Genomic DNA, 21,076 nt, shown 5'->3' on the forward strand with positions numbered 1-21,076 from the left:
TGAGATTTCCAAGTCTTACCATCTGAATAGTGGAACACCACAATGCGGCCCTGCTTGGGTTCAGCCTCATCAGGATACACCATAGCTGTCCCCACAATAAAATATGTGTTGGGGTCTTTGCCCAATTTGCAGGAGACCAGGCTTAGTGCATATTCATTTTGCAGGAACTGATGAGCATGAAGCACTGAAGGTGAAAAAGTAAAGAATTAAATTGACATCCCAAATAAGTTCTCCAATGAAGTATTATACATGAAATGCTTAACAGAAACTAAGGGGACCCTACACTACCAATTCAGAAAACAGAACCCACTTCAGCATCTTCCCCAAATTACCGCAACAAAATCCTCGCCTCAACTGCAACTCAAGTAGTAGAGCTCTGAAAAGCAGTAAAACGAAGTGTAAGGTAAACAATTTTGCATGTGTGTTGGGAATACCTTCAAACGTGTGTTGGTCTATGATGAGCAGATTGTGGACTTCCACTTCCTCACCAAATGATGTCTCATGTGGGGCAGTGCTACTAGAGAACAACTTGCTGGAACTCACACTGCTCGAGAGGGCCTGAAACATGGAGAAAAGAGCAACTCTTTAAATTATAGGTCATGGAAACATGGATGAGAAGGAAAACAGGAATGTACAACAAAGAAGATGAAATAACCCAGATTCAATGAATAAAGGAAGTTGATGACGAACATGTGTAAGAGAAAGGGAGGGCTTCCATTAGCAGTTAAAGATATGCCACGCTTACACAGATCAGGGCCATACTTGGACTGAGAGGAAGGAGAAAAATGGAAAGGGTCAGGAAGAGTATTTGTGTTTATGACATGATTAAGAAGAAGTGGATTAGTACTGCCAGTTTTTCCTGTTTATTGAAGAGGTACTTGGAAATGAGCCTAGAAGGAATGAAATGCCAAGATGTCCTGGGGGATATTCCTATAAGGGGAGAGGGGGAAATTTAAATAAACAATAGAGAATTAGGAGAACAAATAACTAGAGATGCCTCAGTTTTCAGCCAGACTGAAATATTCGTGTTGTAAAATAGCAGAAGTATCTAAGTCCAAAAAAGGAGGATTACAGAACTCTCCACTCCAATTAAAATGATTGGGCAAGAGATGGAGGAGACATTTCACCAAATAATGCTCAATCACATGACAGCAGGGATCAGAATGTTATGTGCCATATATTCCTCGATTTAATTACAAAAATCAAAGGACTGATACCAGTTGTTTGGGTGCTAACCTAATGGGCTACTATTTTACCTTTATGCATCATTCAACAACCTCACATCTTCAAGTTCCAGAAGGGGCCCTTTCAGAGTAACCAACTCTCCCATATTTCCTGGGAAATCCCATATTTCAGCAAGATTTTTATGATTTTTCCAACTTCCATGTTGCTTTTCTGTTTCTCATTATATTTAGAGGTACAGCTACACTCTGCGTGTGTATGTATATATATTAAGGGAGAACTAGGGAGGTGTTGGGGGTGTTATGAAGGAGAGAGGAGAGAGCGGAAGAGAAAGAGAAGCCGCTGGGGAGGGGAGGGGAGAAGCCATGCATGAGCAATGGCCCTTCCTCCCTTCTCCCCTGAGATGTGGAAAGTCCAGTAGGTTTCCCTCTCCTCTGCCTCAAGCCTTTCTCATTGGTCAAACCCCATCTCTGCAGTGAAGAAAGGGGAGGGGCAGGGCAGGGCAGGGCAGGGCAGGGCTTATGGGGTCTCTCCCCGCCCCCCCCCCCCCCCCCCCCCGCCAAACCTTCTAGGAAAATGAAGGAAGAGGAGGGGGATAATAAAATGTGAGGAGGAAGGAGAAGAGGAAGGGGGGAGAAATATTAAGGATGAGGAAAAGATTGGAAAGAGGAGGAAGAGGATGTGAGGAGGAGAAGAGGAAAAAAGAGAAGGGGAGAAGAATAGAGGAGGAAGAAGACGAAGAAAAAGAAGGAAGAGGACGAGGAAGAAGAGGAAGGCAGATGAGGAGGAAGACAAATTTACCATACTATTAAACTTTTCATTCATAACTAACAATATGCATACATGAAATGAAACAACCAGGTCAGGCAAGGCACTCTTTCTCACTTCAAGTTTTATTACAATGTTCATTGATGACAATGTTACTGCAACCCAACAGTGAATGTATGTGTTTCTCCAGCCATACTTTACAATCCTCCCAATGCAGATGCTGCTAAAAAACATCCACCAGACGACAAGAAAGAAAAGTGGAATGTGGCTGCAGGACAGCCTTTTTTAAAAAAATGTTTCACTGACAGATAATAAATTGTTTTGTTTAATGTTATTCATTCCATAAACATGCATTGGAGTGATACCATGCCACTAAAAAATGTGTAAAATTTGTTACGATTAAATCTTCCTTACATTCATGGCCACTAGTTGGTTATCCTGTGCCCCTTTGTGCAGTCATTTATTGCTAGGAAAGGGAGGGAATCATGACGATCTGACTGTTTTGGGCTCCTGCACTCCAGTTGAGAGTGCATTCTCATTACTGCCTCCAACAAATATGAGATTAGATGATTCTCCATGGTCTGATTTGCTACTTTTGTCCCTCCCATCCTGACCAGTAAGTGACAGCAGTGCTATGGGGGCTCCTGCCAAGGACTGACCAATTGCCAAGTGGTTAGGAGGATACAGAAATGTGTGTGCAGAGCTATGTGCAGATGTAGGGTTCTTCCTGGTCACAGTGCCCTTTTACCTGAGTACTTGCACTGGGCCTCAGTGCTGTGGTGCCTCCACTGGCATCCTGAACCTCAATGCGACTGGACAGCACACCAAAACACTGGGATACTTCTTGATAGCAGATTTTCCTGTATGACAAAAACAGACACAAGGGCAAGGAGAGACAAGAAATAAGCACACAAACAGTAACATAGGAAATGAGGTTCATACTCACTTTTTCCCTTTCCCCAAAACCCCTTAGTGAACCAAGTAGCAGCACCATTCTGCTGATTATACATAGTTCTACACACCAGAAAAAGGGAGAATACACTTCTTTAGACAAAGAAAAAGGCAACAATCTTTTCTATTTTCTGCAGTCTAAAATGGAGAGGCCTAACACATAATCCAAGAACATCTGACTCTACTTACCTGGGTGATTCTGAAAGGGGGACAGTACGGATGTGGAGTTTCTGAATTTCATCAATGGTGCCAATTGTCAAAGTGCTGTTGTTGGCCAAAGCAAGGCTGCAAAGACAATGACGAAGAAGAGTACATTTATTCCAGTATGTGACTGACTTGTGAGACGCTACATTTCATCTTTATAAGGAAGAAGAAATAAAGTAAGGATGGAGTTTAATGATAAACAAAGGAGCAAATGCATGACCCATGCTTTTCCCTGTTAAAGTTTTACACCAGTTTGGGGGGGAGAACACAGCCAGAGTCTTTCTTGAAGCAACAGTAACTTATCAAGTGTTGAACAACAAAGAAAAGAGGAGAATCCTCTTCCCTTCAAACTTAGAAATAGAGGTGGAGGGAATAGCCACTCATCAGTCAGGAAGGGGCAAGGGGAGTATGCTGCTGTGCTCTACAGGCCACGGGACACACTCACCTGTCAGGGTATCCATCTGAGTTGAGAGGACACATATAGTTCACCTCTTTCAGATTGACATTGGAAAAGACCAGTTTGTGATTGCTGCTGTAAATCACAGTTGGGCGATCAGAGCAGGCAAATACATTGGTGGTGGAAAGGGAGCGAAATGTCCTTAAAACAGTGGGCTGAGTACCAAGAGTCACTTTCTTACGATCACTCAACAAACCTGTTTCAGAAATAGAACAGCATTACATGTTAACGTGCAAAAAAGAAGAGAAAAAGAATTGCAATGTCAAGAATTCTTTATCTAGTACACACAGAGCAGGTAACAGTTTCAGGAAATTAGAGCAAAGGGTGTTCATGAATTTCCTGGGGTCACATATGGAATGGATGTCTACACAATCCATACCAAAAATAGAAACTGTAATGACAGTCACAGCTATAACTTGCCTGTCTCAATGTTCAGCCCAAAATAGAAGAGAGCCCCATCTCCAAGGGCACAAAGCAGATAATGACTGTTTTCAAAAGTGGTCATCAGAATGGAACGTGGAATAATCTCTGCAGAGAGAGGAATGGAGCTTGTCAACATCATGTTTCCAGACCATCTCTTTTCCCAATGCAGATTACACACCAGCAGCTCCTACCTCCTCCTAACATCTCCTTGTGTAATAGATCAAATGAGGGCAGCTTAAGAATACGCGCTGAGATGTCGGTCCAAAGGCCAATAGCACACAAAGGGGACATGCCACTGGCATCTCCCAAGGGAGTGATGTCCAAACAGGCCACCTCATGCTCCATCTCTGTACAACTGACAAGGAAGGAACAAATCAGTATTACAGCAGAATGAAGTTTCTACACAAAACAATCCAGAGCAGGGGTCTCACACACTGACCTTATTTGTTTGAGTTCCTGAGGGTGGATCTCTAGGTAGTAAAGCACTCTCCCTACAGCTACCACCACTTGACTGCTGTTGCAAGAAGCCACACTAATGTTCTTCCCATTTGGCTCTTTCCACTCACTTACAAGGGCCTTGGGCTCCTGAGTGACAAGTCGTACTGAGGCGGATGTTATCTGAAATGAGAAACCAAAATGGATACTTCTTCCCAGCTCAAAAACAGGCTGTTTATTCATCTATTGTCTTCTAACATTGCCAAGACATCAAGTTATCAAGATTTATCATCAAGAAGAACCTAGCCATTACCTGGATTAGCTGCTGATGAGCCACATTGCCACAGAAGAAAGTTTGTTGATCATCCACAAATCCTGTCAATTCTGTTTCCTCTACCTCTTCCCCATTCAACATCAAGACCCTACAAGATGCAGGAAGTTCAAGCAAAATTCAGCACAGAACATGCAATTATCCTTAAAATAACACTCAATCCTTCAATAGATCCCAATTCTCCTACCTGGTTTGTCCCACAAACGACAGCACTAAGGTGTTATCAGTTTCATGGTGAGGGTCTGATCTCAGAGGCCACAATCCTGCAATTCAGGGACAAAGATATTGTATCTTAATATTTGAGTGGCCCACAAAACCAAAAATATGCCAACCGAAGACCTCTCTCACCTCATTTCTTATGAGAGTATACAATATTCATGCTGTGCCAACAATTCTCATTCTTGGTTTTGTGTAACTTATTCTAGCAACTACACATTTACTTACTACATATAATTTGTCGTGATTTTAAGAATGTTCACAAAATAATTTTTAAAAAAGAAGTGGGTAGGGAAGTCAGGAAAGGCAAAGCAAGCATGCTAACAGGAAGATATAAGATCTAAAAAGCAGAAAAAGAGATACTGAATGGGATTCTTATTTTCTGAAAACCTAATTGACCTCCTAAAACTTTATCAAATACCTTCAGTTTCGTAAACCTCAGTACTGAATTAAAACTCATTTGTAAAATTGACTATGTGACTACTTTTGCAATAAATCAAAACCGTAAATGTTTCTGACACATGCTATCATGGCCAAATATGGTGCCATAAATAATCAATTTACTTCAGAATGACACACCTTTAATCCCTGGCAGATCAATGCTGGCATGTTCATGAATCCCAATGCCATTCCGGATGATCCTTAGAGAGCCTTCCTTAAAGGCACCAGAGCAAGTAACCAGCTGTGAGAAATTAAGATTGCTATTAAAACCTTCTCGTTCAAAATAGGTACTAATAATAATGAATTTTAAGCATAAACATTATCTTTTAATCTAGTTTAGATCTTGAGAACAAATAGATTTCCCCTATATTTTACAAATGGGCATCTAGGTAAAGGTCTCGAGGGCGACAAGGTCCTCCAGTCAGCCCAAACCATATGGAAAAGCAAGAGCTTTTGAGAATATCCCCACTAATCAGACTTGGCAATAGTGCACAAAGCACAAAAAGCCTTTCTCAGACCAACACTGGGAACACAAGAAGAGATATGCTGGATCAGGTCCAGTGCAGGTGTTGGTTTCCCCAAAGGCCAACCAGATGCCTTTCAGGAAGCTCATAAGGAAGGAAACACTTCCCAGCAAGTGGTAATCGAAAGCATACTGTCTCTGACACTGGAGATAATACACAACATTATCATGAACAGCTACTGATAGTCCCATCTCCCAGAACTTTGTTTTAAAGTCTTTTAAAGTCATCCAAGCTAGAGGTCTTTACTATCAATTGCTAATGGAATTCCATCAGCAGAGTGACAGGACTGGATCTCACTTTCCTATATTATTATATTATATGTAATATGAATATATCATTATAATATTTATTATATTAATATATTATATATCATATTATATATAATATAAATATATTATATTATTTCCTATATTATTGCCCTTTTCCAAAGAGATGAAATTATTTTTCTTTGTTTTTTGATACTGATAACAAAAGTGCCTAAATATCCTAAATACCTGTTGAATCTTGGAAGCTAACCTGCTTAGTACTTCGATGGGAGACCAACAACAAATACCAGGTGCTATAGGCTTTATTTCAGAGGAAGGAACTGTCAAAACTACCATTGAATATTCCTTGTCTAATTCTATGAAATCCATGGAGTTACCATGAATCAACAAGTGACCTGAAGGAACATACACAGCACACATTGATAGCAGTGGTGAAAGGGGAAAAACCAAACAAACTGGCTACTCTGTTATTTCATTTATTTAATGAGCAAAATTGCCCAGCTTTGTTTGGTCTAATTTCTAAGGTCTCTTTATCTTACTCCAAAAATAGTCAGAGGTATAATATGAGTCTCTCATCAGATTAACTACATCCATCATGGTAAAACACACAGAGAATCATGCTTGGCGTAGGAAGACCTAGATTCAAAACCATACAGTCCTGATACTGACCAACGATTAATTATAGTTCAGACAATTTTGCCCAGACTAACAATTCAGTCTTGTTGTGAGCGCAAAATATCTGTCTTTTGGAAAAGGAAAATCATATACAGCTCAGAGAAATTTAAGACAGAAGATAGGATTAAAACTTGGTTCAGAAGGCCCTCTCCTAATAAGATTAGAAATCCAAATATAGGGAGAAAAGTGAAATTTACCTGCCCTTGGCCTTGTCTCTCAAGATCTACTACACACATATCCACAATGGGTCCAAGGTTGGTGAAGGTTTCCATGGCCACAACATATGAGCCTTGTTCATTACTGTCCACGTTGAGCTAGTAATGGAGATAAGACTACTATCATCTTCCACAAAATCACACCAAAGTAGGAGACTGACACAAATGCCAAACAGTGAGAAGTGGTTTACACTGTTTGGCCATTTAAGTATATAGTAAGCAGAAGATAAGCAAACAGCCTTTGACAGCAGTCAAATTAGCAAGTTCACCAAGGGCTACACTTTACCTTCACAAGTTGAGAGTCTCCAAGTCGAGAGCCAACAAACACAACACCATTGTCTAGGTATGTCAGGCATTCTGCAATTGATGTCTAGATGTGGACAAGGCGGAAAATAAAGTGTTAAACTTTTAAAACATTTAAAATATTTTTAAGATTGTACAATTCAATTATATCAATATAAAAAATACTACTTCTGAAATATGTCAGGTATTCTGATCATGTGACGCAATAGACCAAAATTATATGTTAGTAGGAGTTTGGGGTTTTTTTTTTGCAGAATTTTGGCATTAATTACATGGTAACTTTTTGACACCATTTTTAATTTAGTCTTGCCTTAATTTTGTTTAATATTAATTTTTATTTTAGATGTGTTCTATTCTAATATATATATTAAGCCACTTTGATCTCACAATGAGAGAAATGTGAAATAAAAATAAAATACATGGTAAACAAATAGGATTTTTTTTTAAAGAGGATACAGAGATTGAATCCATACAGCTATAAAATTATGGAAGAAGAATCTGACAGGCCACTGTATTTCAGTTTAATCTGCTTCAGGAGACAGTCATAAAGTTAACACATTTCTCCAAGAGCCTTTAATCCAGGATATAAATACTACATATGTCTACTGTTATGTGTACAAGGGAGGAGAGTTCATGAGCTAACAAGGAAAAGTTCTCTTAGTGTTGGACTACAACTACAGGACACTGGGATTCAAATCTGTCTTCAGTGAGTGACCAAGAACAAATCACATTCTCTTAAGCCTTAGAGGAAGACAAAGGCAAATCTCCTCTTAATAAATCTCACTAAGAAAATCACAAGATAGGATGGCCGTATGTTGAAATCAATTTTAAGGAACAAAGATAACTTATGAAATAAGTTGATAAATTGAAGAACAACATAATGAAGTATGAAAAAGTACATTTCTGACAAAGTCTCAAAGAGTAGATACCAAGCTTCTCACCATATGAATTCCAACAGACATTTTTCTTGATGACAAAAAAACTCTTGAGTATGATAGGCCCTGGCCCAGGTTCAAAAACTTTATAGTAAAGCAAAGAAAATTACTGCTTGAACTAGCACTTCCTAGGAGACCTCCTTCCCAACCTTTTTAGCTTCTCAAGCGCCTGCTCCAGCTTGAGCTACCACCAAAACCAGAATAGAAGAATGAGACTTACCTCTCCAAGTAGCTCCACACGCAAATCCTTGAGACTTACACCACCATCCATTTGTTCCTCCTTCTCCAACAGCAGCATGAATAGGCGACCCTCCATGTCCCCCAGAAGGTAACGGGAACCATTTGGATCAACACGGTTATGACATACAATTGTACTTTGCTGTTTCATAAAGAGACATAATTCAGAACTCTTTCAAAAGAAAAGGTAGTGTTTACAGTGGATCAAGCTCACCAAATACTCTTGATAGAAACAACATCTCAGGCCTGGAAGCTATTGGGTACACTTAAATAAGCCAGAAAAACACAACATAACTATTATTAACAAGAACGGGCTGTTTATCTGTAACTGTGGTTCCCTGTGTGGTCATGTGTGTATTCACACAATCAGACTATCTGTGCCTGTGCTGTTTTAGGAAGGTTCTCTCTTAAATCCTCAGTTCCATGGCCAAAACAGCAGCCAAGGAGCTAAAGAAACACAGGACAAGGCAAGGGGAGGATAGGCAAGGATGTGTGAGTTCACAGACAACCACTTGAAGAAGCAGTTACAGGTAGCAACATTCTTCTTCATAGAATCATAGAATCATAGAATAGTAGAGTTGGAAGAGACCTCAAGGGCCATCTAGTCCAACCCCCCGCTAAGAAGCAGGAAATCGCATTCAAAGCACCCCCGACAGATGGCCATCCAGCCTCTGCTTAAAAGCCTCCAAAGAAGGAGCCTCCACCACGGCCCGGGGGAGAGAGTTCCACTGCCGAACAGCCCTCACAGTGAGGAAGTTCTTCCTGATGTTCTTTGTACATCACATTTCTCAGCATTCCTACCATCATCTTCGCTGGCTCAGGCTACTGAGAACTGCAGTCCAAGGGTCTCTCCAAGATCATATAAAATTCACCACTCTTTAGAACTTCAGAATCAAAAGCAGCTTTAGGCAAATGAAAACTCTCTACATGTTCTGCACTTCAACCCCAACCAGTCTCTGCCAGCATGACCAATGATTATGGAAGTTAAAACTCAAAACATCTGCAGCAACCTACCTGCCCCAAATCTCAAAGGTCTTTCAACACAAAACTATAGATGAAAACCCTCTCTCCAATTTCAGTTCAACCCTAATACAATGTATAAGCTATATCAACTTGGATACTGTAAGGATACATGCTGCAAGAATACAAAAGTGGGTGATAGTCCTAGATCCAAATCAACATATTCCAAAGAGAAACATGCACTCACCTTGATAATGGGTGGGGCTATAGCTAGATATTTATCACCATTGTGGTACGTGATGGATTCTTGTCCAATAATGATAGCTCCTCCAAATGGTTCAGGCACTGTAAGGAAGAGCATGAACATGAGGAGAATATAGGATCAGTGACAGAGGAAAGCAATAAGAAATAAACTATCAGAGAAAAGCAAAGCACAATAAATTGTGTTCCTCCTCTTCTGTGTGGGATCATCGAATCTTTGCCTATTGTACACAGAATTACATTCTTACCTAACTGCTGTTTAGTACACACAGAATCTCCCATCTTTTCAAAGAAAGCAGTTTGTAAACAGACTGAGCATGAACTAGTGACTTCGAAAAAGTAAAACAAACCAAAAACTTATAGAAGTCAGCAAGCTAACTATAATATAACAATACTGCTTCTCAGTTCTTAACTTTAAAATTAAGAACTTTAATTTTATGAGCAGCTTTTCTTCTTGAAGTTGAATCTGCTCTTGGATAGTGATCATTAGCCTGCATTACAAAAAGTACAGTATAGAAATAAAGAAATAAATATTACAGGTTTCTGCAGCCTTTCATGTATTACCCACTATCCTGAGTTATCCTTACTATACTGATCACCTTGCAGTCTAGGTATTGTTTCTCTTTTTAAAATAACATCCCTGTTGAATTTTTAGTGGTTTAAACACATGGGGTCCTTCAGAAAGCAAGCATTTTACAGGTGATGATTCAAAAACCACCAGTGTTAGCATTTTTGGACTACATAAATGTAACCAGCTAATCTGACAGATCTCTGCTTTAACTCAAGCAAAACTGTGTGTACTCTCTTTAGCAGGCTTCTGCATATACCATTCTGGAGGAAAACATAATGCAACATTTCAGTAAACGTGTGAAAGCTATAAGGAAACTATTTTTTAATTCTGAACAGCGCTGGTTAAGGTGGCTCAGCGGCTAGCCTCATACATTAGTTTCAAAAATATGGTGCCAATGGGAGGTTGGATTTTGCTTATTAACTAAGAGACAAAAAGCCATTGAAGCATCACAAAGTGAGATTTACAAAGGAGCAGCAACACAAATGACTAATGCCACCATCTCCAATATTTGCAAGCACATGTTAATTGAGAGTATAGAGACGTATAATGGTTTTACCACAAACGTCTTCTTTTTATGCATTTCCAATAGATTGCTATATTTAGATGAGCCAAAGTGGGCTAAAGGGTGGCTGAAGAATATAAAGGTGCAAAACAGGCTTTTCTATTACATGTTAGTTACTTGTTGTAGTGGCGGTTTAGCAATCAAGCCATCAATTTATCTGACAAGTTAGGGACTGGAGCATTGCCAAAAAGAGGAATTCGTTGAAAAGTAGAACCCAGGTTATTTTAGCTTTGGCAAATGCATTTTTTATACTGAAAAATATAAATAAAACACTAGCTATAATCTTTGAATACATGATAAAGTTAAGAGTTTTTGCACTCATTCAAATGTGATTCAAATAAAGGAACACTCTTTCTGTAAGCAGGTCTTGGGACAGCAGACATGTATGCAAGTGTTTACAAATGAACATCGTAGGCAAGGAGAACTGACCAAAGAGTATACCCCCATCCAATTAATGGGACTTGTCTGAAGTTGTCAGAATTGAAAGAACAAGTCATGACAAAGAAAAGTGCCAAAAGGTGGAGGAAGTCTTAGTTGTTGTAAGCAAACATTTCAACAGCAACTAGGGATAATTTACTATTTTTTTAAAAAAAGATCTGCTAGGAGAAACACAAGTGATAGGGACAAAGCTGAATAAAATACTCAGCTGCTAACCAACATAAGGCTTTGCTGCTAGAATGAAAAGCTGTCAAAACAAGGTGACTGCAGAAAAATATATAGCTGACATGCTAAAAGGATAAAGAAAGCTGACTTACTAATTGCAGCTTTTCGGTCTAGTCATCTGCTAACAGATCACTTATGAGCATAAGCATACCTGCAATTACCATGGAGGCCTCTGCCTCCACATTCTCCTGTTTCCAGGGACCCTTGTTAAACTCCTTTTCTCGTAAGGACACTTCATATGTCTTGACATGCCGACCTTGTGGATCCTAGAGAGATGAAGACAATGAACACCCAAGTTTTGGGAACAAGTCTGCAGTGGACTCACTTAATACCAAGTAAGACAAGTACAACTCAAGGTTGCTTCTGTCTCCTGTAAAAATAGCTGACTTTCTGAACTACCACATGCTAAACGTAATAATGAGTGAGGGATAATTATCACTACTGTTATTGAATTAAGATAATTTGAAAATTTAAAAGGAGCACCTTTGTTCCACAAAGTAAGAGTGGGAGTTTCTCTAGGTCTGAAGAATGCTATTTTGGTATCACGGCAGCCAATGGGAGTTGGAACATTATGTAACCTGCAAGTTATTTTCAGATTAAGAAATGAGTCTTTCTGAGCAAAATGAACAGGTAACAATAATTCCTTGTCCCATGTTCCCCAACTAATCTCTCCTCGTATCAACTAAAATATTCCATTTCCAGGTAAGTATTGCTGGTAAGATTTCAGTGTTTTGTATCACTTGGGTAAGAATTAAAATCTTCCAGCTAAAACACCAGCTAAAGATGTGCAGATGAAGGGCAAATCCCAAAAATAGTCAGGATTCAAAGTCAAACAATTTGACTCATTCAAACCTTTGGACTTATGTTTCTGGGAAAACATCCACGGTCCTTCAGGGAATGCTGCTGCTGCTCAGTCGTTTAGTCTTCGTGACCTCATGGACCAGTCCACACCAGAGCTCCCTGTCGGCCGTCACCGCCCCCAGTTCCTTCAAGGTCAACCCAGTCACTTCAAGGATACCATCCATCCATCTTGCCTTTGGTCGGCCTCTCTTCCTTTTTCCTTCCATTTTCCCCAGCATCGTGATCTGTCTCCTCATGATGTGGCCAAAATACTTCAGCTTTGCCTCTAATATCCTTCCCTCCAGTGAGCAGCCGGGCATTATTTCCTGGAGGATGGACTGGTTGGATCTTCTTGTGGTCCAAGGCACTCTCAGGATTTTCCTCCAGCACCAGAGTTCAAAAGCATCTATCTTCCTTCGCTCAGCCTTCCTTATGATCCAGCTCTCGCATCCATAGGTTACTATGGGGAATACCATTGCTTTGACTATGCAGACCTTCGTTGCCAGTGTGATGTCTCTGCTCTTCACTATTTTGTCAAGGTTGGCCATTGCTCTCCTCCCAAGAAGTAAACGTCTTCTGATTTCCTGGCTGCAGTCTGCATCTACAGTGATCTGTCACTGCCTCCACGTTTTCTTCCTCTATTTGCCAGTTATCAATAGGTGTAGTTGCCATGATCTTGGTTTTCTTGACGTTTAACTGCAACCCAGCTTTTGCACTTTCTTCTTTCACCTTGGTGATAAGGCTCCTCAGCTCCTCCTCGCTTTCGGCCATCAGAGTGGTATCATCTGCATACCTAAGGTTGTTAATGTTTCTTCCAGCAATTTTAACTCCGGCCTTGGATTCCTCAAGCCCTGCATGTCGCATGATGTGTTCGGTGTACAAGTTGAATAGGGAGGGTGAAAGTATTCAGCCCTGCCGCACTCCTTTCCCAATCTTGAACCAGTCTGTTGTTCCGTGATCTGTTCTTACTTGTTCTTTATACAGATTTCTCAGGAGATAGTGTCACGACCCAGGCTACAGAGCACCAATAACCATACGCAGAGGCCAGATTCTATCTAATATCTTTATTAAGGAAATATATAAAGTTAGTAAAAGCAAATGTAAAAGTTAGTCCAGAAGCAGACCTTTCAGGAAAGGTCAAAATTAGTCCAAAGAAACAATGTCCAATATGAAATATTAAGGTCCAAAGTTGTAATCCAATAACCGAAACACTCACTTTGCCAGGCAAAGTGAGGGGAGATGACAAGGTCCTTTAGTCCATGAACTTGAGCAAGGCTAGGAAATAACTTGATACTTGAAACAAGGCTTGAAACGTGGAACAAGGTAACGAGGAACAAGAACAAGGTCCGTGGAATAACTTGGTAAAATCCGTGAAAACAAGGCAAGGGTTAGTCCTGGGAACAAGGCAAGATCCGTAGGTAAACAAAGGCTGGGAAACAGGAGCGGAGGCTGGAAACAAGGCAAGGCTTGAGCAGGAACGAGGCTTGAATCGGAGCGCGCTGTCCAGACACAACTCGCTCCGGAGGCTGACGAATTGACTCCGCGAAGTTACTACGCGGGTAAAACACCTATATAGAGTCTAACTTTCCCGCCGAAGCAGTTCTCTGGGAACCAGAAACGAAAGCTAAACTCTGAGACCAGATGTCTGACTCCTTAAAGATTCTCACGAAAAGCAGACTTAATTGGGTACATTCTTAGCTGCTATCCTCGCACTCCTGCGCGAAGCTGCTTCCAAACCCCTCTGTTGTTTACAAAACTCATGGCGAGAGAACACGGGAGATGTAGGCTCAGGGTTTGTTTGACATACTTCTGGGACACAACTTTCTTGCAGGTGCAAGGTTCCCAGATCTGCCTGGGAAAGATCTGGCTGAGAAGATTCCAGTTCTGACTGGGAAGGTAAAAAACCCAAGTTTTCTTCTTCATCAGGCATTACAATGTCATGAGCAGGACTACAAGGCCCATGAGTCATCACACTATCCCCCTCCTCAAGGCCCCTCCCAAACTGGGACTCTCTCCCCGAGGCGCGAGGTCGTGGCTTGGCGGGATAGGTTTGATGAAAGCGACGGGTTAGATCAGGAGCATGGACTGTGGAGGCGTCTTCCCAAGAGCGTTCCTCAGGGCCAAAACCCACCCAGTCAATGAGATATTGCAGGCGGCGGCGGTGAAAGCGAGAATCTAAAATGTCCTGAACCTCGAACTCGTCCTCCCCATCCACCAAAATAGGGACGGGGGCCGGCCGGTCTACATCTGGCCGCACACCATCCGCCGGAAGGAGCAGGGAGCGGTGAAACACTGGGTGAATGCGCATTGAACGTGGAAGTTGGAGTTTGAAAGTCACGGGGTTTAATTGCGCCACCACTGGATAGGGGCCAATGAAACGGGCATCTAACTTCCGGCAAGGGCGGTGGGAGGGCAAAAAGCGAGTGGACAGAAAAACCCGATCTCCTACCTTGATTTCGGGGCCCGGCTGGCGATGTTTGTCCGCGTGACGTTTATAGTCCTCCTTGGCTTGTTCCAGTTGCTGGAGCAAAAGTTGTTGTACCGCTGTGAGTTCCTGCAGCCAATCTTCTGCTGCGGGAACTTCTGAAGTTTCAATGACAGGGGGAAAGAAACGTGGATGGAAGCCGTAGTTTGCAAAGAACGGCGTTTCTTTTGTAGAAGCCTGGACTCCATTGTTGTAGGCAAATTCCGACAGTGGTAACAGAGAAGCCCAATTGTCCTGTTGGTAGTTTACATAACAGCGAAGGTACTGTTCCAAAGTGGCATTGGTGCGCTCCGTTTGCCCATCCGTTTGGGGGTGATGAGCTGAAGATAAACGAGAGTCTATGCCCAATAGTTTTTGTAGTGCCTTCCAGAAACGAGAGGTGAATTGGGATCCACGGTCTGTGACCAAACTCTTGGGTAATCCATGTAGTCTGAAAACATGTTGGAGGAATAAATCTGCAGTCTCTTGGGCCGTGGGAAGACCTTCACAGGGAATGAAATGGGCTAACTTGGTGAAAAGGTCCACCACCACTAGGATCGTGGTGAATCCACAGGAAGGTGGTAAGTCAGTGATAAAATCCGCAGAAATTATTTCCCATGGGCGAGATGGGTTAGGAAGGGGGTGTAGAAGCCCTGAGGGCTTCTCCCTTCTTATCTTGGAGCGCTGGCATACTGGGCAGGTGTTAACATATTTTTCCACATCCTTGCGGATCTTGGGCCACCAGAAATCTCTTAGGATCAAATGCATGGTTTTAAATAGTCCGAAATGCCCTGCTGGTTTGCAGTCATGACACAGACGAAGTACTTTTTCCCTGCCCGGTCCGGGTGGGATATAAACATGATTTCTATAGCAAAGCAGTCCATCTTTAAGCGAAAAGGGAAAGTGCAGACCTTGACGAAGTTGGTCCTGCGCCCAGGCATCTGCTTGCTGACTAGCCCTGATTTCTTGAGCACAGATGGGCCCTGGATTAGGGGGAGTTGAATCAATGGGAGTGGATTTGGTGTTCCCCACTGTGAGCGTGGCAAAGTTCTCGGGTTGTAGTAGTTGGGATTCAAAGGTCTCCTTGCGTCCTGCAGCGTATTCCGGTTTACGTGACAGGGCGTCTGCTTGCTTGGTTTGGGCTGGGGTCACATAATGAATCTGGAAGTTGAAACGTTCAAAGAATAAAGCCCAACGTTGCTGCCTTTGATTTAGCTTGCGGGCAGTTCTTAGATGTTCTAGATTCCGATGATCAGTGTGGACTTCAATGGGAAATTTGGCCCCTTCTAGCCAATGTCTCCAAGTTTCAAAAGCTGCCTTTATGGCTAATAGTTCTTTTTCCCAAATGGTATAGTTCCTCTCTGGTGCGGTTAGTTGACGAGAATAATAAGCACAAGGATGAAGGTGATCTCCCACCGGTTGTAGGAGCACAGCCCCAATTGCCACATCAGAGGCGTCCGCTTGCACCACAAAAAGGGTTTCAGGATCTGGATGCTGAAGGATTGGCTGGGATGTGAATAATTTCTTTAGTTGCTGGAACCCTTTCTCTGCTTGATCAGTCCAGCGGAAGGGCCGTTTTCCACGGATGCAGCTAGTGATTGGGTCAGACCAGCGGGCAAAATCTGGAATGAACTTGCGGTAGTAGTTCGCGAACCCCAAGAATCGCTGCACCTCCTTCTTGTTAGTTGGCGCCCGCCATTCCAATACTGCGGAAACCTTGGCTGGATCCATGGAGAGCCCTAGAGGCGAGATACGGTATCCAAGGAAATCTACCTCTTGTAGATCAAAAGCGCATTTTTCCAGCTTGGCATAAAGTCCATGATCCCGCAATCGTTGTAACACCATTTTGACGTGGTTCTCATGTTCTGATTGTGATCTAGAAAACACCAAAAAATCGTCCAGGTAGATTATCAAGAACCTATCTAGATAGTCCTGGAAAATGTCATTGACAAAATGCTGGAACGTTGCGGGAGCTCCGCATAATCCATAATTCATAACTCGGGACTCGAATAATCCGAATTTAGTCTGGAAGGCGGTCTTCCACTCGTCCCCTTCTCTGATGCGAACTAAGTTGTAAGCTCCCCGAAGATCCAGCTTGGTGTAAACCTTGGCTCCTCGAAGTCGGTCTAGTAGATCCGAGATTAAGGGCAGGGGGTAGCTGTTCCGCTTGGTGATATTATTCAATGCTCTGTAGTCCACCACCAAGCGTAATTCCCCTGACTTCTTCTTCACAAACATCACTGGGGAGGCGGCTGGGGATTGAGAGGGTCTGATGAATCCCTTGCGAAGGTTTGTCTCTATGAATTCCCTGAGAGCTTCTTGCTCTGGTTCAGTCAGGGAGTAGAGATGCCCTCGCGGGATCGGGGCCCCCTCCACCAAGTCAATGGCACAATCATAAGGTCTATGTGGGGGTAACCTTTCGGCTTCTTTTTCATTGAATACATCCCAATACTCGGAGTACTTCTTTGGCAAGGTGATAATGGGCTCGGTGTCTGTGGCATGGCAGACCTTGGCTACGAGGCAATGATTTTGGCAGTACTTTGAAGCAAACTGCAGTTCTCTGTTGGACCAGGAGATGCTTGGGTCGTGAAGTGTCAGCCATGGAATCCCCAAAATCACAGGGAAATGGGGAACCTCAGTAACAAAGAAGGAAATCTCTTCCATATGTTCCCTTATCCACATCCTGGTGGGTTCCGACCACTGGCTTACGGGGCCCGTCTTGAGAGGGCGACCATCAATGGCTTGCACCACACGGGCATTCTTGAAGTCATGATATTGTAATCCCAGAGAGTCGGCATACTCTCTATCAATGAAATTGTTGGTAGCTCCTGAGTCTATCATGGCGTGGATCATGACGGGTCCCCTTTTTGCTGACCATAAGGTGACCACTAGAAGGAACAGGACCCCGGTTGGCGGCTCTTGAACGGGTTTCTTGACCGGGTTGGCGAGCCTCTCTACGCCCGGTCGTTGGCTTCCCCCGCCGGCTGTGTGCCAGCCGCCTCAGACGCCTTCGTCTCCGTGGAGGACGCCGCCGCAAGACGGGCGGCGGGCTTCCCTTTGGCTGGGCACTCTCTGGCGAAGTGGCCCCCATTCCCGCAATACCAGCAGAGATTTAGGCGTTGGCGGCGGGCCTTCTCGGCGGCATCTAATCTGAGACGCACATTGCCCAACTGCATCGGCACCTCCTCGCTCCCTCTGGGGTATGGGGATGGTGGTGGGGGTCTCCACACTGGACGCGGCTGAACGCTGGCGGGAGCGGAGGGTTTTGCCCCAGCTCTACCGCTCTGGCCTCGGACCCACTGTTTTCTGTTGGCAATCATGACTTCAGCCCGTAAACATTGATCGATGAGTGCTTCCAGCGTTTGGGGAGGATCCACCTTGGAGATTTCCTCCAGCATTTCAATGTTGAGACCCTCCCGAAATTGTCCTCTGAGGGCAACATCGTTCCAGCCGGTGTTGTGGGCCAGCACTCGGAACTCGGCTATGTACTGAGACATGGGTCTGTCTCCTTGGAAGAGGCGGCGGAGTTTGTGCCCGGCGGCCTCCAAATTGTCCTCGATTCCCCAGGTCGCCTTAAGGTGGTCCAAGAAATGTTGCGCTGACCTTAGATGTGGGGAGGCTTGGTCGAACAGAGCCGTCGCCCAGTTAGCCGCTGGCCCGTCTAGGAGACTGTAAATCCACGCCACCTTGATGTCTTCCTGGGGAAACTCGGCATCACGGGCCTCTAGATAAGCTTGGCATTGGCGACGGAAAACATGAACCTTAGAAGCTTCTCCAGTAAATTTGGTTGGCAACGCCATGGCCGGAAGACGGATTCCGCATTCCTTCAAACCCTTTATTTCCCCATCCTGTGCATTGAGCTTATCACGGATTCGGTCCACCTCATCCTTGTCGATGGTGTAGGTAATCGGCTGGCCGCCCGGTCCAGGTCCGGCTCCGGTAGACATTCTGGCCGAGGTTAATTGGTGCTTAGGGTGGCGGAGTCAAACTGTCACGACCCAGGCTACAGAGCACCAATAACCATACGCAGAGGCCAGATTCTATCTAATATCTTTATTAAGGAAATATATAAAGTTAGTAAAAGCAAATGTAAAAGTTAGTCCAGAAGCAGACCTTTCAGGAAAGGTCAAAATTAGTCCAAAGAAACAATGTCCAATATGAAATATTAAGGTCCAAAGTTGTAATCCAATAACCGAAACACTCACTTTGCCAGGCAAAGTGAGGGGAGATGACAAGGTCCTTTAGTCCATGAACTTGAGCAAGGCTAGGAAATAACTTGATACTTGAAACAAGGCTTGAAACGTGGAACAAGGTAACGAGGAACAAGAACAAGGTCCGTGGAATAACTTGGTAAAATCCGTGAAAACAAGGCAAGGGTTAGTCCTGGGAACAAGGCAAGATCCGTAGGTAAACAAAGGCTGGGAAACAGGAGCGGAGGCTGGAAACAAGGCAAGGCTTGAGCAGGAACGAGGCTTGAATCGGAGCGCGCTGTCCAGACACAACTCGCTCCGGAGGCTGACGAATTGACTCCGCGAAGTTACTACGCGGGTAAAACACCTATATAGAGTCTAACTTTCCCGCCGAAGCAGTTCTCTGGGAACCAGAAACGAAAGCTAAACTCTGAGACCAGATGTCTGACTCCTTAAAGATTCTCACGAAAAGCAGACTTAATTGGGTACATTCTTAGCTGCTATCCTCGCACTCCTGCGCGAAGCTGCTTCCAAACCCCTCTGTTGTTTACAAAACTCATGGCGAGAGAACACGGGAGATGTAGGCTCAGGGTTTGTTTGACATACTTCTGGGACACAACTTTCTTGCAGGTGCAAGGTTCCCAGATCTGCCTGGGAAAGATCTGGCTGAGAAGATTCCAGTTCTGACTGGGAAGGTAAAAAACCCAAGTTTTCTTCTTCATCAGGCATTACAATGTCATGAGCAGGACTACAAGGCCCATGAGTCATCACAGATAGACAAGGTGACTTGGTATCCCCATACCACCAAGAACATGCCATAGTTTATTATGATCCACACAGTCGAAGGCTTTAGAATAGTCAATAAAGCAGAAGTAGATGTTTTTCTGAAACTCCCTGGCTTCCTCCATTATCCAGCGGATATTGGCAATTTGGTCTCTCGTTCCTCTGCCTTTTCTGAACCCAGCTTGGACATCTGGCAACTCTCGCTCCATGTATTGCTGGAGTCTGCCTTGTAGGATCTTGAGCATTACCTTACTGGCATGGGAAATAAGTGCCACTGTACAGAAGTTTGAGCATTCTTTAGCGTTTCCCTTTTTTGGTATGGGGATATAAATTGATTTTTTCCAATCTGATGGCCAATCTTGTGTTTTCCATATTTGCTGGCATATGGCATGCATCATCTTGACAGCATCGCCTTTCAAGATTTTAAACAGCTCAGCTGGGATCCCATCGTCTCCTGCTGCCTTGTTGTTAGCAATGCTTCTTAAGGCCCATTCAACCTCACTCCTCAGGATGTCTGGTTCTAACTCACTCACCACACCATCAAAGCTATCCTCTATATTATTATTCTTCCTATACAGATCTTCTGTATATTCTCACCACCTATTCTTGATATCTTCAGCTTCTGTTAGGTCCCTGCCATCTTTGTTTTTGATCATACCCATTTTTGCCTGACATTTGCCTCCGATGTTTCTGAATTTCTGGAAGAGATCTCTTGTCCTTCCTATCCTATTGTCTTCTTCCACTTCCATGCATTGCTTGTTTTAAAATAGTTCCTTGTCTCTCCTGGCTAACCTCTGGAATTGTGCATTTAATTGGGCATATCTCCCCCTATCGCTGTTTCCTTTCACCTTCCTTCTTTCTTGGGCTACTTCCAGTGTCTCAACAGGCAACCATCTTGCCTTCTTGGTTTTCTTTTTCTTTGGGATGTACTTTGTTGCTGCCTCCTGAACAATGTTGTGGACTTCTGTCCATAGTTCTTCTGGGACTCTATTTATTAAATCTAGTCCCTGAAATCTATTCTTCACCTCCACTGCATATTCACTGGGAATATTTGTGAGATCATATCTAATTGGTCTGTGTATTTTCCCCATTCTCTTTAGTCTGATTCTAAATTTTGTAATAAGAAGTTCGTGATCTGAACTACAGTCAGCTCCATGCCTTGTTTTCACTGACTGGATAGATGTCCGCCACCTTTGGCTGCAAAGGATGTATTCAATCT

The 21,076-nt window shown here is 43.2% G+C and overlaps 1 protein-coding gene across 1 annotated transcript in view; it reads right to left on the bottom strand.

Moving 5' to 3' along the window:
• ddb1 (damage specific DNA binding protein 1) overlaps positions 1 to 21,076 on the bottom strand; it is a 40,202-nt gene that overhangs the window by 8,036 nt on the left and 11,090 nt on the right. The window contains exons 5-20 of the mRNA XM_003224115.4: positions 11,732 to 11,846; positions 9,771 to 9,868; positions 8,547 to 8,705; positions 7,375 to 7,458; positions 7,071 to 7,187; positions 5,547 to 5,649; positions 4,939 to 5,014; positions 4,734 to 4,842; positions 4,425 to 4,603; positions 4,177 to 4,340; positions 3,983 to 4,090; positions 3,551 to 3,758; positions 3,091 to 3,186; positions 2,699 to 2,810; positions 435 to 558; positions 20 to 184 (exon numbers count right to left, since the gene is read on the bottom strand). Coding sequence (XP_003224163.2) covers positions 20 to 184; positions 435 to 558; positions 2,699 to 2,810; positions 3,091 to 3,186; positions 3,551 to 3,758; positions 3,983 to 4,090; positions 4,177 to 4,340; positions 4,425 to 4,603; positions 4,734 to 4,842; positions 4,939 to 5,014; positions 5,547 to 5,649; positions 7,071 to 7,187; positions 7,375 to 7,458; positions 8,547 to 8,705; positions 9,771 to 9,868; positions 11,732 to 11,846 — 2,017 coding nt within the window. The remainder of the gene's footprint in view (positions 1 to 19; positions 185 to 434; positions 559 to 2,698; positions 2,811 to 3,090; positions 3,187 to 3,550; positions 3,759 to 3,982; positions 4,091 to 4,176; positions 4,341 to 4,424; positions 4,604 to 4,733; positions 4,843 to 4,938; positions 5,015 to 5,546; positions 5,650 to 7,070; positions 7,188 to 7,374; positions 7,459 to 8,546; positions 8,706 to 9,770; positions 9,869 to 11,731; positions 11,847 to 21,076) is intronic.

Source organism: Anolis carolinensis, chromosome 1 (assembly GCF_035594765.1).
Source record: "Anolis carolinensis isolate JA03-04 chromosome 1, rAnoCar3.1.pri, whole genome shotgun sequence".
Lineage (NCBI taxonomy): Eukaryota > Metazoa > Chordata > Lepidosauria > Squamata > Dactyloidae > Anolis > Anolis carolinensis.